We start from the raw sequence: 17268 nt of genomic DNA on the forward strand, positions 1-17268 counted from the left end.
CACCCCGATGTACAATGTGGACCTTGCAAGGAAAAAGAAGTTAGATATTCCATCCTGTGCTGCACTCTGGCCTTGAGATTTTAAGGAGACCAGCTACCTAAATTCTAAGCTCTTCAGGGCAGAGACTGTCTTTTTGTTCTGTGTTTGTACAGCACCTAGCACAATGGGGCCCTGGTCCATTGCTGGAGCTCCTAAATGCTGCTGCAATATAAGTAATAACTACATAAGAGCAGCCATATTGGGTCAGACAAATGGTCCAAGCCCAGTATCTTGTCTTCAGACAATGACCAATGCCAAGTGCTTCAGAGGGAATGAACAGAACAGGAAATCATTGAGTGATCCATCCCCTGTCGTCCACTCCCAGTTTCTGGCAATCAGAGACTAGGGACACCCAGAGTATGGAGTTGCATCCCTAACCATCTTGACTAATAGCCATTGATGGACCTATCCTCCATAAACGTACCTAATTATTTATTCAACACTGCTATAATTTTGGCCTTCACAACATCCCCTGGCAATGAGTTCCACAGGTTGACTGTGTTCTGTGAAGAAGTACTTCCTTTTGTTTGTTTTAACTAGTAATAACTACAATAGATGATTACAGAAGCTAACACTAGGATATTTAAAGGACCCAAGGAAGCTGGATAGCCATATCCCAATGAATTTAAATGGGAATTGTGCTCCTAACTCGCTTAGACTCCAATGAAAAGCTCAGTCTAAATACATATGGCTCAGGTAACTGAGTAATAAGGGTGTACATAATAAACATCCACACATATTTTAGTGTGTGAGCACTAAGGAGTGGAGAATTATTTAGGGTATAATCAAGCTTAGTGGCATTATGATAGTAATAATACACCGCATTTATAAGCATATATGATAGATTTAATATACTAAACTAACATTAATTATTACAGCATCCCTAGGAAGAATGTATATGAGAATCATTTTATAGCTGGGGAAACTGAAGCAAAGAGATTTGTATACAGCCACGCAATGAGTCAGCAGCAGAGCCGGTATTATAATTCAAGACCTCCTGACTCCCAACCTGCACGTACTCATTGATTCCTTATGGGATTAAATATGACAGAAGGAATATGTGGGCTGAATATCAGGAAAATTATTTTCCTTCCAGACTGTGGAACGGTAAATAAAGTCCAAGCCAATTTAAGCACACTCTCCCAAGAGAAAAAGGTGTAAAACCCATTACTTGGGACATTTAAAACTAGAACTAGCCCAACAAAGAGCTTAAAAATATACTACAGGGAACAAGACTCCACTAGCAGAACAGGGAAGAGCTCAAGCGTCAGGTGCACTGAGCTACACTTGATACCCAGGAGGGGATAGAGGCAAAGATGCCTTTGCATCAGCCATTCTTCCTCCTGTACTGGGGCTGGTTCAGCCCCAGTGCAATGTGAGCAGCTTCACAACTGCTCTAAACTGCACTTGCTTCGAACGGCCCCTTACAGGCCATTGTGCTGGCTCATGATTGATGGTGTGCAAAGTACTTGGGCTACACCAGCTTCTGCCCCAATTCATCTTCTACATTAGCGGTTCGGGGGCAGTGTGTCATAGGGCTCCATTTGGGGCAACGTCAAGTCCCCTTCATGTCACTAAAGAAGCACAAAGGGGTCCCAGTGTGGTCCAGGATCTGGTCCAAGATAATTTAACCTAGTGGCTCTCTTTCATCTCTATTTTCTATGTATTAAACATCCTTTTTAATGCACATGACCATCCAGAATAAACCAATGAATGTGTCTCTTGTTTAATAATGAAAAACTGAAAGAACGACAAGTGAAGAAGGATGGTCAGGGAGCCAAGAAATGGGGCTTCTGTGCCTGCCTCTATCCCAGACATGTTGGGTGACCTTGGGAAAGTCTCCACTAAATGTAGGCGCCTCCATTTTTGGGTGCGCAGTCTGAGATAACTAGGGGCTGATTGTCAAAGGTACTGAGTGCTCACAACTCCATTGGAATGCAATAGGAGCTGCAGGTGCTCAGAAGTTCTGAAAATCTAACCCAAGGTGTCCCAACTGGGCACCAAAACCTGAGGCATCTATTAGTAAATAGATATGAAAATTTAGCACCTTTGTTTCTCAGTTCCCCCTTCTGTAAAATGGGACTAGCAATATTTACCTCAAGGGAGGAGAAAGGTTGAGACTCATTAGCTCATTAATATTTGTGTAGTACCTTGGCAGTGTGATGGAAGACGCAGTAGATGTGCAAGGTATTTTGTTATATGATGAATGAGCAATCTGTTGAATAGTTGCGTTTGTTTCAATCTGAGCTGGGGTGTACATTTTTGCCTGTAACTTTCAATTGGTTTAAACAGGCTTCATTTCTATTACACAGTGGTGAAGTACTATATACAAAAGAGCTCTCAAGGAAATAGGGGGAAAAAATTATCCTGAGAAAAACATGAGGAAGGTAACAGATTTATCGGCAATATATTTTTTGGTTTCACAATAATCTCACAGGTAGCCTACACCAGACAAATTAAACTTTAAACAAACAATTTAGTTTACCATGTTATGCAAGGAGATTAAACACTGGTACTATAGCAACCGTTTTATGTTACTTTCTTTATCCCTTGTTTGCATTTGCATTTGAAACTGCCAGATTATAGCGATTATGCCAAGTATTGATTTACACAATCACTTGGCAATGCTGTACCGTATTAGTAAAGACAGAAGAGAAACTTAACCCAATATCCTTTTATTTACTTCCTTCCATTTAGTATTTCATGGGTCATATAACAAGTTAGAATACAACTGATATCTGGGCATGTACCAAACCTAGCTCTTGGTAGACTTATGTTCTTGAGTCTTCTTTGAATTATGAACAGACAGCTCCTCAAAAATAATGAATTAAAATTCAAAGTTCAATTGGATACTGGAGAGGGGCATGGGGCAGAGATGTTCTTTTGGGGCTTGATCGAAAGCCCATTGAAATCAAGGGAACGAATCCCACTGACTTTAACAGGCTTGGGATCAGGCCCATAGTGTTCACCCAAAGCCTGTGCTTTCTACCCTGATTAGGGTCTGATTTGTAAAAAAAAAAAAAATTAGCATGTAACTGACCCGTACAGTGTGGTGAGATATCAACTGGAATTCAGATTTGAGTCACATGTCTGGAGTATGGACCTGATTCTACAAAGCCTCTGGTAAATACTAATCTGGTTACATGACCACGGGTGGTTGCTATCTCTTAAGATATGCAGACGTGGGCAATAATAACACTGTGTAGGGGCTGACCCCAAAGCCCACTGAAATAAATCAATAGACCTTGGATCGGGCCCTATTAGCACTCCAAAAGGATTGGGTTCATGCATATTGTTCATATGGAATGTATTCCATGTCAGACCTTACCCTCTAAATGAAAAGGCACACCATGTATTGAAAGACCTGAATTTCAGAGTAGACTTGTGTTCTCAGGTGCTGAAAGCGACCTATGGCACAGATATAATGTGTTCATTGTTGTGACAAGGGCACCAGCAGCAGTCTTCTCACGTTACCTCTCCCAGACACTCTATGGAGTGCTATTTACCTCCAGCACCAGCTAATTCACTAATCATATCTGGAGATAAGATTCAGAAAAACGTGTATTGGTTATGGTGGAAAAAAGCAGGGAAACAGTCAAGAAAGATTAAGTAACAATATCAATATTGCATCACTGTAGACTTAGGTTTAGATACCAGCAAATATTTTATGGCGAATTATTAATTAACATTAACAGGACATAAGGCAACCGCTAACTTTGCAGAGTTAGGCTGAAACTTTCCCTGGAAGCAGGTTCTCCCATGTCTAGCTACTGTAGGATTTCCTCCTATGAAGCACTTTGTATTGGCCACTGTCAGAGACAGGCTACTGAATGAGATGTCCCAGTGATCTGATCTAGTATAGCAATTCCTGTGTCCCCGTACTCCTAAATATTGTGGGGAAGAAGAGGTTAGTGTGTTTGCTGTTGTTGTTGTTGTTATGTTTTAAAGGCCACATCTCAAAGATTAAGATATTTAAGAAGATACATACAAATGTCACCCGAAGCTCCTCTATGGAGGACAAAGTGCATAGATTAGATGCAGAAAATCGAGCAGAAGTGAACAAACAATTTGTGACTGAGACACAATATAAACAAGTTAGTATCACTGGTCTTCTGCTAAAGGTATATTCACATAGCTTGTTATTGCTATGACGTAAAAAGCTCAAAAGCCCATCTCCGCTGGAAATTTTACTAATATTTCCCTTTTCTTTGCTATTTCATATGTGCTACTTTGCTTGCTATATCTATTTTTTTCTCCACTTCATTGGTCTCACTGTTTTATTCTATATTTATTTTCTATTTGTAATTTCTCTATTGGCCAAATTAGAATTCCCAAATCCCACATGTGAACATTCAGGTCAGTAGTTAGGCACTTACATGTGTAAATGCCTATTTGGGTGCTGAAAGACAGGAGATGAATATCCTATTAAGGCATCCATGCAAGGAAATTAGACCGCCATATATTTGCATTCATTTTACAGAAGGCTTAGCATTGCCATTCCAGAAGGATCCATATAGGTTTTTATCTCGTGTCCAAGAGTAGCCACAATTCAGTCCTAATGCAGCCAACATACCCAGGGAAGGGAGCAGCAGAGGATCTGTGCAGGAAAGGTCTTCTGGCCATGCTCCTAACCACTTCTTGCATGCTGCTTTGCAGGGAGCCCCAATGAGTAGGACTTCATATCACAGAGGCCATGTGCTATCCCTGCAATTTCTAAGGCCTTGGCTACACTTGCGAGTTACAGCGCTGTAAAGGCTCCCCCAGCGCTGTAATTCACTCCCCGTCCACACTGGCAAGGCATTTGCAGCGCTGTATCTCCGTGGTTGCAGCGCTGCATGTACTCCACCTCTCCGAGAGGAATAGCGAGTATTGCGCTGCCGCTGCAGCGCCAGTGTGGCCGCCCAATGCGCTGTGAATGGCCTCCAGAATTATTCGGCAGTATCCCACAATGCCTGTTCTAGCCACTCTGGTCATCAGTTCAAACTCTACTGCCCTGGCCTCAGGTAACCAATCATGTGACCGACCCTTTACATTCCCGGGAATTTTAAAAATCCCCTTCCTGTTTGCTCAGCCCGGCGTGGTGTGGAGTGCTATCAGCGAATCTTTCCAGGTGACCATGCCTCCACGCGCCAAGCGAGCCCCAGCATGGAGCAATGGCGAGTTGCTGGACCTCATCAGTGTTTGTGGGGAGGAAGCTGTACAGTCCCAGCTGCGCTCCAGCCATAGGAATTACGATACCTTCGGGAAGGTATCAAAGGACATGATGGAAAGGGGCCATGACCGGGACGCCCTGCAGTGCAGGATTAAAGTGAAGGAGCTGCAGAGTGCCTACCGCAAAGCCTGCGACGCAAATGGCCGCTCGGGTGCTCCCCCCGCGACCTGCCGATTCTACAAAGAGCTGGATGCGATACTTGGGGTTAACCCCACCTCCACTCCGAGCACCACCACGGACACTTCAGAGCCGGGGGGGGGGGGTGGAGGAGGAGGAGGAGGAAAAAAACGGAGTGATGGTGGTGGGCTGGATGGACACCCCGGAATCCCTGGAGCCATGCAGCCAGGAGCTCTTCTCGAGCCAGGAGGAAGGTAGCCAGTCGCAGCGGCCGGTACTTGGTGGAGGACAAACAGAAGAGCAGGTTCCCGGTAAGCGTTTTTTTTTTGGGGGGGGGGAAGGAATTTTTTCGGTGCAGGCTCTTTGGGAGAGGAGGGTTAGGCATGCATGCCTAGATGCGGAATAGTGCATTGATGTGGTTTATCACATCGCGGTAATCGGCCTCGGTAATCTCCTCAAATGTCTCATCCAGAACGTGTGCAATGCGCTTACGCAAGTTTATCGGGAGAGCCACCGTGGTCCTTGTCCCAGCCAGGATAATGTGTCCGTGCCACTGTGCCGCGAGGGGCGGGGGGACCATTGCTGCACACAGGCAAGCTGCATACGGGCCAGGGCGGAAGCCGCATTGCAGTAGAAGACCCTCCCTTGCTTCCCAGGTCACCCTCAGCAGCGAGATATCGTCCAGGACCAACTCCTGTGGAAAATGTTGGGATAGTGTTCAGTATAGGTGCCCCCTGAAGCTGTTGGCTCTCCCCAAGGCACAGAAACCCAGAGGACAGTGCAGCCCTGAAACAATCAGTCCCCCTTACTCACCATTTTGAGGCTCCCGTGGGATGTGTGTGCTCTGTTTCAGACGGGAAAATTTTGCTACTGTGTAGACCCTGTACTCCTTAAGTGCAGGGGGAATCATTAGTCTGTCTGGTATAAACAATGCTGCCTCTGTTAAATGTTGCATTTTGCCTATACAGCAGCATCAACCTTGAGACCTCAGCCGTCCCGCTTATTGCCTGCTCAGAGACTGCAAAGACTCAGGAAGAGACCCCGAAAAAGCAAAGAAGACATGCTGCATGAAGTGATGCAGCAATCTATTAAAGAGAATGAGAAAGCACAGGACTGGAGGGAGAGAGAAAGCAGGATCCGCCAGGAAAACGCAGTGCACTGGCGGCAAAGCACCACGCACCGGCAGCAAAGCACTGATAGGCTCATAAGCATCCTGGAGCACCAACAGACGCTATCCAGGAGCTGGTAGCCATGCAGAAAGAGGAGCAGTACCGCAAATGCAAACGCCACCGCCCCCCCCACAGCCCTTGTCCCAAAACTCTTTCCGTTGTGCCCCACTGTCATCTCCAACCCACTTTCCCCAACTTCCGTGTTCTTCACGCCACCCGCTGCCTCCAACACCAGTATCTTCAACACCCAGCCCTGAAAACCACGACCCTTACCCTCTGCATTCAACCCCCATCACCATGCAGTATAGCTGTCCTGAAGTGCAGCACTCACTGCACAGCACACCAGACAGGACATACACGAATCTGTGATTATACTGTTCCTCACTCCACCCCCTTGTTTCTTTTCAATAAATAATTTTTTTTTCTTTTCAATAAATGGATTCTTTGGCTTTGAAAACATTCTTTATTATTGCATAAAGTAAAAGACTCCTTTTAAACAGGCACTGCAAGTCTGCTTGTCTGCTAAGCAGACACTGATTCCTAAAGATTGGAACTACTGCACTTCACTCCCGTGCAGGGCACCAGATATCATTGCTGGTTTTCAGCCTCAAATTGCTCCCTCAAGGCATCCCTAATCCTTGCAGCCCCGCGCTGGCCCCCCTGTAATAGCCCTGTTCTCTGGCTGTGCAAATTGAGCCTCCAGGTGTTGAACCTCGGAGGTCCATGCCTGAGTGAAGCTTTCACCCTCCCCTTCACAAATATTATGGAAGGCACAGCACGCGGATATAACCGCGGGGATACTGTTTTCGGCCAAGTCCAGCTTCCCATACAGAGATCACCACCAGCCCTTTAAACGGCCAAAGGCACACTCTACAGTCATTCAGCACCGGCTCAGCCTGTAGTTGAACGGTTCCTTGCTGCTGTCAAGGCTCCCTGTGTAGGGTTTCATGAGCCATGGCATTAACGGGTAAGCGGGATCTCCAAGGATCACAATGGGCATTTCAACTTCCCCTACCGTGATCTTCCGCTCTGGGAAAAAAGTCCCGGCCTGCACCTTCCTGAACAGGCCAGTGTTCCGAAAGATGCATGCGTCATGCACCTTTCCGGGCCAGCCTGTGTTAATATCAATGAAATGCCCACAGTGATCCACAAGCACCTGGAGAACCATAGAGAAATACCCCTTCCGATTAACGTACTCGGATCCTAGGTGGGATGGTGCCAGAATAGGAATGTGCGTCCCATCTATCATCCCTCCACAGTTAGGGAACCCATTTGTGCAAAGCCATCCACTATTTCCTGCACGTTACCCAGAGTCACGGTTCTTCTGATTAGGATGCGATTAATGGCCTTGCAAACTTGCATCAACACGATTCCAACGGTCGACTTTCCCACTCCAAACTGGTTTGCGACCGACCGGTAGCTGTCTGGAGTTGCCAGCTTCCAGATTGCAATAGCCACCCGCTTCTCCACTGGCAGGGCAGCTCTCAATCTCGTGTCTTTGCGCCACAGGGTGGGGGCGAGCTCCTCACACAGTCCCATGAAAGTGGCTTTTCTCATTCGAAAGTTCTGCAGCCACTGCTCATCATCCCAGACTTCCATAACGATGTGATCCCACCACTCGGTGCTTGTTTCCTGAGCCCAAAAGCGGTGTTCCACGGTGCTGAGCATGTCCGTGAATGCCACAAGCAATTTCGTGTCGTACGCATTACGCGGCTCGATAGCATCGTCAGACACCTCACCCTGACTCTCAGTGTCACTTTGGATCTTAAGGAATAGTTCAACAGCCAAACGTGACGTGCTGGCGAGACTCATAAGCATACGCCTCAGCAGTTCAGACTCCATTTCCCGCAGACAGATCGCGCTGCACAGAAACTGTTGAAAGATGGCGCCAAAGGTGGACGGAAACAAAGGGATTTCTGGGATGCGAAGTGATGCATCACGAGGCATTGGGACAGGACCCAGAATCCCCTGCACCCACGCCCCCTTCCCACAACCCACAGCACCAGAATGGGAAAAGGTGCTCTGTGGGATAGCTACCCATAATGCACCGCTCCCAATAGCCGCAAATGTGGCCACAACAGTGCGCTGGGCAGCTGTCAGTGTGGACAGACTGCAGCGCTTTCCCTACTCTGCTGCACGAAGTCAGGTTTAACTCACAGTGCTGTACATCTGCAAGTGTAGCCAAGGCTTAAGTTCCATTTCCTCCCACTTTGTGTGGCAGAACCTCAGTGGCTGCCCTGAGAAAAGGACCTTCACAGCTGTGAATTTGTCCCTATCTGCCTGCAGACTGAAGTACAGCGGCAAATAGCAGCCAGGCAGATAACTGACAGAGGATGCTGCCTACCAGAAAGGAAATTATGGGTAAATGCAGTAGGGCCACCACCTCCTATTTGAAATACCATGGGAGAGATCTGCACATACTTGGAGTCATCTCTGCTCACTTTGCGGAGCAAGGTTTTTGTTTTGTTTTGTTTTGTTTTACTTTTGCTTCTTGTTAGCACTGCAAAATATAAACAGGAGATTGAACTGGATTCTTTTCTGGCTCATGCATCATGAGTTAACTTCTTAACTAACTTCCAGTCATGGAATAACACTCAGGACAAAGAACTTTTTGTTGTGGAGTTACTGAGAGACAGTAAACATGGAAAACCCCTGGCCTACGTTTAGGGTGACCAGATGTACCGATTTTATAGGGACAGTCCTGATTTTGGGGTCTTTTTCTTATATAGGGTCCTATTACCCCCCACCCCCTGTCCCGATTTTTCACACTTGCTGTCTGGTCACCCTACCTACTTTACAACCTTTCAATGTACAAATACAGTTTAACGTAAATAGTGTTTTATTTTGCTTATAATAAGGAATTAGAGCTTGTAGAATTTGAAAAAAATTGAAACATGTTTAGACAAAAATTTCAAAAAATTCCTAGTGATTCTAGCAATCAATAAATAAGGCATTGATGCTTTCTTAGTCTATTTATTTGATGCAACGTCACTAACTTTATGGTTAATTGTTCATGGTGTAATAAAGATTTGATGCGTCAAAATAATGTTAGAGGTCTACACAGACCTTGTTCAAATATACCTTCCAATCAATAAAAATGGTCATAAAAATCATGTACCCTCTCCCCACTCTTGTATACCTGCACAGGGACCACACACAATCTGGCCTACAGTAAACTCAGGAAATTTGCTAAAATGCTCCATTTCCAGCAAAGCTGTTTGGGGGCAGGGGTAAATGCCTATAACGAACAGCTTGGCCTTACATCATCCAGGATATGCATCATTTCATTTGCTTACAACTCACACTTTGGTATCATTTACACTGCTAGGATAACATCTTAACAGCCTGTTAAAGAAAATAAATTGCTGTCACTGGAGCCATCTCTCCTTTTTTCCATTAAGAAAAGTAATAAATTAATAAAGACAAGTACAAATACTCAGACTGGACAAATGCCTAGAAACCAACACCCACCTTGTCTCTCTAATATCCTGGGATGGACACAGCTACAACTACACTGTATAGAAACCAACACAGAGAATTTTGCCTTTTTTTTTTAATTATTTATCAGGGCTAACAAAATTTGCAGCTCTCCAAAATACCCTGCAATGGAGACTTAAGTTATTCAAATACCAGAGTATGTGCTGCTCACTCATATTGCACATGACTTCAGATAAGTTTCTTATGTCATTTTCACCCAACCACCCAGCACAGCCTTGTTAAACCACCACACCACTGAGCATTTAGTGAATTAAGGGATTGTTCACTTGGAATATTCTACTCTACAGGGTTTTCATTTGCAACATCAGTGCCAGATATTTTTCAGCAATATCCGGTGTTTACCAGTTTACAATGTATTATGTACTGTAGCTCAGAGACAAACAACGTTGTCTCTGTAGTAATGATTTTATAACCATTTTTATTGATTCATAAGTGTATTTGAACAAAGTCTGTGTAGGCTTCTAATGTTATTTTTATAAATCAAATCTCCATGGTTAATTGTTCATGGTGTAATTAAGTTAGTGATATTCTACCAAAGAAATAGACTAACAGAGCATCAATGCCTTATTTATTGATTGGCAGAGTCACTGAGAATTACAATTCCTGCTTTATATTGTACAATTGCAGTTTATTGCCACTTTTCCACTTAAACCATAATGAGAACAAACCATTCTAGCCACAATGGAGATGCATTCTCAGCTTTAATAAAAAATTTAATAAGCTATGGAATCTTGCATTATTTCCAGCTGGTGATATACACGGACTCTCCCCATTCTTATTTATCTTGCAAACAGAAGAAATCTAAGAGAAGTGTGTTATCTTTATGCATTAATTATCGGCCACGAACAGCTTACTCAACACTCTGCAACACAAAAGAGCCAAATCCTACAGCCCTGACTCCTACAAGTCCCACGGAAGTGATTTGTGAGCAACTTCTTGTGGAGGTAGGGACTGCTCAAGCAAGTAAGATTTTGCAGAATCAGGCCTGAAACGAAATCTTGCCATGCCCCTAAGGAAGCTCTGCAGCCATTATGCCTAGGGTTACCATACATCCGGTTTTTCCAGGACATGTCCGGCTTTTCAGCAATCAAACCCCCGTCCGGGGGGAATTGCCAAAAAGCCGAACATGTCCGGGAAAAATACCTTCCGGGCACTTCCCCTCCCGCGGCTGCTCTGCTCCTGCCCTCTCAGACTTTGGCTCTGTTTAAGAGCCAAGCTGCCCGAGCCAGTGCTACCAGCTTCAGGCAGCCCCCCTTGCCTCCGGACCCCGAGCCGCCAGCCCGGCACTTCCCTTCCCGGGCTCCAGCTGCTCTGCTCCTCCCCTCTCAGACTTCGGCTCTGTTTAAGAGCCAAGCTGTCCGAGCCAGCGCTACCAGCTTCGGGCAGCCCCCCTTGCCTCCGGACCCAAGCCACCGGCCGGGCACTTCTCCTCCCCGGCTCCAGCTGCTCTGCTCCGGCGGCGCAGGGTCCGGAGGCAGGGGGGGCTGCCCGAAGCTGGTAGCGCTGGCTCGGGAAGCTTGGCTCTTAAACAGAGCCGAAGTCTGAGAGGGGAGGAGCAGAGCAGCTGGAGCCGGGGAGGAGAAGTGCCCAGCCGGCAGCTGGGGTCCGGAGGCAAGGGGGGCTGCCCGAAGCCCGAGTGCTACCGGCTTCATGGTTTGCCGGGCAGCCTCCAGACCCTGTGCCCCTGGCTGGGCACTTCCCCTCCCGGGCTCCAGCTACGCTGGGGAAGCGCCGGCCAGGGGCGCAGGGTCTGGAGGCTGCCCGGCAAACCGTAAAGCCGGTAGCGCTCGGGCAGCCCTTTTCGCGTGGCTGGGAGGGAGGAGGGGGAGTTAGGGCGGGGACTTTGGGGAAGGGGCGGCGAAAGGGCGGAGTTGGGGCGGGGCCTGGGGTGGGAAAGGGGCGGGGCCGGGTGGGAAATGGGCGGGGCTAGGGCCCATGGAGTGTCCTCTTTTTTTATTTTTTAAATATGGTAACACTAATCATGCCCCCAATTGCAATGAGGATCCTTGGCACAGGAGGCCCTGCCAAACCAGAGGTATGCTTTTGGGGGGGGGGGCTACTTTTTTGCAGAGGGGAAAGCTGATGTTAAATCCCAGCAGCAGAGAATTTCAGAGTCCCAGCTGGGAGTGTTGCCTGAACTGAGATAATCATGTGCAGCTGAGCCTTATTACCCAACAAAGAGCTGGTCTACTCTCATCCTACTCAGAGAAATGGATTTTGCTGTCTAGGAGCCAGGACAGGGCACTCCAGAGTCACAGCTGCCTTGATCATATTGTTTGTATATTTACAGGTGGTTATATCATTTGGTGTTTATGAACTTAAACTACATGAAGGAAATGTGGCCAATGACTGAGATGGGTTTGCAATTTGTTTCTATTTTTGGAGTGGGGAAGGGATCATTTGTTGAAAAAGAATCTTGTGAAATAACTCTGAAACCCCATAGATGAATTGTTATTTTGATTTGTTGGGGAGATTCTCTCTCCACCTGTCCCTAGCAAAATGCCCTAAGGCAGTATCTCTGAAAACAGCAGCAGTCCACTTGAGCGGACCAGGGTCATAAATGATCTGGAAAAGGGGGTAAATAGTGAGATGGCCACATTTGCAGATGATACAAAATTACGCAAGATAGTTAAAAGTCCAAAGCTGACTGTGAAGAGTTAGAAAGGGATATCACTACACTAGGCAACAAAATTGCAGATGAAATTCAATATTGGTAAGTGCGAAGTAACACACACTTGAAAAAAATAATTCCAACAATACACACAAAATGATGGGGTCCAAATTAGCTGTTATCACTCGAGACAAAGATCCTAAAGTCATTGTGGATAGTTCTCCGAAAATATCCGCTCAATGTGCAGCGGCAGTCAAAAAAGCTACCCATGTTAAGAATGATTAGGAAAGGGATAGATAATAAGACAGAAAAAATCATAATGCTGCTATATAAATCCATGGTCCACCCACACGTTGAATACTGTGTGCAGCTCTGATCACCCCATCTCAAAAAAGAGATTAGAATTGGAAAAGGTGCAGAGAAAGGCAACAAAAATGCAAAGGGGGATGGAACAGCTTCCATACAAGGCGAGATTAAAAAGACTGGGGCTGTTCAGATTAGAAAAAAATGACCAAGGGAAGTGGGGGGGAATATGATAGAAATCTATAAAATCATGAACAATGTTGCTGAGGGGTACACATTTTAGCCCTGCCTGGGGAGTAAAACCCACGTGACTTGCTTCTTTCCCCATTGTCCTATCTCGTGGGAAGAGCAGCCAATCAGTGCTGTTGCAGGTAGTGCTGTCTCCTGCTCCCCCCTGTAGTCAAAACTGTTCTCACAGGTGGGGAGTTGGAGGAGACAGCAGAAAGAGTCCAGCTTCTTCCTTCCTGTAAGCAATGGGTTGGCTCCTCCCACTCTGCTACACTAGGCCTGGGCAGAGCTGCACCCCCCCTTACACCAAGGGAGGGGAGTAAAGAACATCAGGAGTTACGGGAGGAGCAGAGGTGAGGCTAGAGAGAGGGGCGTAGAATTGATGTGGGGGCTGGAGGGAGAAGCAGAACAAATGTGATGTTGCTTTTTACTTTTGCAGGAAATGATAGACATCCCCCTCTCCCCCACACACACACTTTTTAAAGACCACAGCAGTGTGACTACTCACATGAGTAAATGTACATACCCTACTTAAACGTTTGCAAGAGCAAGGCAAGGCCTTCAGATCTGATCCACAGCCCACCGATATCCATTGGAGCCTTTCCACTGACTTCGGCTGGCTGAATATTTGAATACTAGTTTTTGACAATTTCATAACGCATCCCTGCTTCATTAAGGAGCTGTGGTTTTGATAATGACAGAATACATTAAAGATTTTTCCATCCATATTGTTCTTGTTGAAAATGCCTTCATTTATTTTAAGTATATTTTCCCTAAATTATAGTCACTGATCTTAATTATCCACGGTGCTGTAATTTTCACTGTTTTCACCAAACAGATGATTACCCAGTCTAATCAGACTACTTCACAAGTATTTTGAGATGTATATTAAGACAGCCATGACTGAGGCATTCATTTGTCTGTAGCCTAAGTACAATAGATACCAGTTGTAATACAAGGATCCCTTGTGCAATAACTCATGCCACACAACCCTCCAAAAACAAGGGGTTTTCAGACATTTTTGCTTATAGCCTATCAACTGTACAAACCACACAGATTCAGAAATACAGGATACAAATGTTTTTAAAGGTTTTTAAATTATCACCTAACTATGTTATAGTTACACCTTTTACAGCAGGTCCAGTGGATAGGTACAGGAATGGGAATTCAGCAATCTGGGTTCTAATCCCAGCTCTGCTATTAATTTGCACTGAGATCTTGAGCAAGTCACCTCAACAAATAGGGCCTGATTTACAGAGGTTCAGAATACCTGCATCTCCCATTGATTTCAACAGGAACTGAAATAGGAGCGGTGTGTCCTAGGTGTCTCAAGTTGCACACCCAAAAATTGAGGGACATAAAATAAGGGATGCTTTTGACAATGTTGGCCTTAACCTCTCTGTGTATCAGTTTCCCTATACATAAAATAGGAATACTTACCCACCTTTGTAAAGAGCTCTGAGATCTATGGATGTGCTCCAGATAGAAATGCCAGGTAAGGGCTCAGTTCTACAAAGGCTTATAGAGCTGAGTAACTAAAGTTACTGGGAGTTTTGTCTAAATCTGAATGCAAGATCAGGCCCTAAATTCTTTCAGGTTGTTTGCTTCACTGAATTTTATTCCATTATTCCCATAAAATTAATTAGAAAGCCACATAACCATAAACAAAGATTAGAGTCTTATTTCAAACATGAGGAACATCAACTGATTTTAACTAGGCTGTTCAACTCTTTAAAATGTATAACAGATACAATTAAAGGGAAAGAGCATATTTAAATTATTTGTAAAATAAAGTTATGATATAGCTGCCTACTATTTGTATTTCTGATGTGGGGGGGGAGGAACTAGTCTAAGATACATTCCACTGTGTAATACAGAAGGGAATTTGAGAATACTAGATTCCTATGATTGGTTTGGGTCTTTTTTTTCTGTTAAGGACTGCAGTTGTTTTTAGTAAGAGGTAGCAACAATAAGAGATCCAAAGAGAGTCAAAATCTCTGTTTAAAAAAAGAATGAAGCTATAGACGCCCTAGGGTCGATACAGTTTTTTAATACTGAATTACCCCACTCTCCTCATTGAAGTACTCCAGGAGAACGTGCAATAGGTTAGTCCTAGTTCTCCCAACTAGCATTTTTTTTCTATTTATAATTTTCCATGCAAACATTATCCTGCAACCACCAACTCCTGTGACTGAGGTTCTAATACCTGATGCCTTTGACAGATGCTGCTTGTGACAATTCTTTATTTAAAAACAAATGACATCTTTAAACATAAAGGGCTTCAGAATCTTCAGCAAAGAAATCATCGGAAAGGTATTTTTGTGTGCTTTAAAATAGTTTTCCTTCCATTAAGCATCGGCCCACAACCCTTATTCATTAATTAATCTGCCACTTCGGCTTCTCCAGCCAGTGGGAGCACAGCTGGCCCAACCCCCTGGGTGCATAGCTGGAAACTTCAGTTCTCACTTACCCAGGGTGAGGGTGATTCATTTTTGCAGGATGCCTTTTTGATCGTGCAGGAAATGCAAAGTGAGCTGCAGATTGCTGTGCTAATGGCTGGGTGCTTAGGAGGAGTCAGCTGTCACGGCTCACGCTAGAGAGAATTCAATCAGCTGAGCCTTACACCCACCCACCACAAATACCCCAGCCCAGTCAATACCCCTCTGGCCTCATCTTGCCGAGCCTTCTCTCTGCCCCTAGCTGCCTGTACCAAGACATCCCCGCCGGTTGCTAGGGGAGGACCACGTGGTGATGCTTTGGAGGAGGCGGGCAGAAAGGCGAGCTTAGCCCAATGGCTCTCCTCTCTCCCAGGGCCCCGAGGGGTGGGGGATCTGGGCTGCCACTCATGCTATGTTGTAGGCAGGTTCCCCAGGCTCCCGTAACCGGACACAGGCACACACAAACCCAGGGCTCGCTCCTCTTTGAGCTGCCTCCAGGAACCATTGGGGGAGCGTTTAGATATTGCGGGTGGCAAAAATGGCTGCAGCGCTCTGGATTTCAGAGCACGGTGCCCGGCAGAGTTTAATCATTGTGTGGGGGGTGATAAATGCAGAGGAGTAACATGGGCTCTGTCTGCGGATACAGACTAGCACGGCTGCTACTCTGAAATCTGTCCAAAGTGTGACTCCTTGATCATTTTGATCTTCACCAGGGCAGCACCTTCTCTTGATCCAAGCAGTCAGCTGGGCTATTAGGACTGGTTTGTATTGCCCCCAGGTGGCATAAAGCTTTGCAGTTATATACAATGAGGCAGTCCTGGCCCTCAGGCGTTTTCACGTCATTGGTATCACTGGGCATTCTCTATATCCTACAAAAAGAACAGGAGTACTTGTGGCACCTTAGAGACTAACAAATTTATTTCAGCATAAGCTTTCGTGGGCTGCAGCTCCTACAGATCACTCAAGTCATGATGCTCAGCAAGGGTCAGACCATCGGGAAGAGCAGAGAGACAGACAACAGTAAATGAGGATGGGGAGGCAGCTCTCAGGTTTTAAGGAAAGCCGTTGGCGTTGCCTGGCTCTGTACAATTCTAGTTAATTAGGATTCTTTAATCAAAATGATCAGGCACCCCAGAGTAAACAGAGCTAGCTGACAGGAGGTACTGGGACCTATTCTTTGTGGGCTACACCTTCTATGATTTCCCGTGATAAGCAACACATTCTGATCTATATACATTAGGTGCAGGTCTCTGCCTCCCACTGAACTGATAGCAGAGGCTCTTAAGTAGGCGGACAAGAGCCTAAATGTCATTTGGCAGGCACTATAATCAAATCCTGTATTAAAGTGTCTTGCCTACCTGCATTGATAAAGTCAATGGAAATCCTGCTTCAGACCAGATATGTTAGAGAATTTGAGGTGCTGATGCAGCAATACTCTTCCACATTTGCTTACCTTTAAGCACATGGAACTACTCACATGCTTAAAATTGTGTGTAAGAGCCTTGCTAGATCAGAGAATTAATCCATACAAATATTAGGTCACACTAGGTCTCTGTGCTGTCTCTACCAATACCCTCTTACGCATAGCCTAGAAGTCTCTGATTCCATGGACTAGCAATAGAATTAGAATGCACTGGAGCAAAGGAGAGAGCA

The 17268-nt window shown here is 45.5% G+C and overlaps 1 protein-coding gene across 4 annotated transcripts in view; it reads right to left on the reverse strand.

Moving 5' to 3' along the window:
• ERICH3 (glutamate rich 3) overlaps window positions 1-15911 on the reverse strand; it is a 69953-nt gene extending 54042 nt beyond the window's left edge. For 3 of the 4 annotated variants that reach the window (XM_065554064.1, XM_065554063.1, XM_065554061.1), the window contains exon 1: window positions 15648-15909. In XM_065554064.1, the coding sequence (XP_065410136.1) occupies window positions 15648-15667 (20 nt within the window). In that variant the 5' untranslated portion in view covers window positions 15668-15909. Of the gene's footprint in view, window positions 1-15647 lie in introns of all 4 variants that reach the window. The other variant, XM_065554062.1, reaches the window with a different exon arrangement.
• Window positions 15912-17268: the final 1357 nt, after the last annotated feature.

Source organism: Chrysemys picta, chromosome 8 (assembly GCF_011386835.1).
Source record: "Chrysemys picta bellii isolate R12L10 chromosome 8, ASM1138683v2, whole genome shotgun sequence".
Taxonomy (NCBI): Eukaryota; Metazoa; Chordata; order Testudines; family Emydidae; genus Chrysemys; species Chrysemys picta.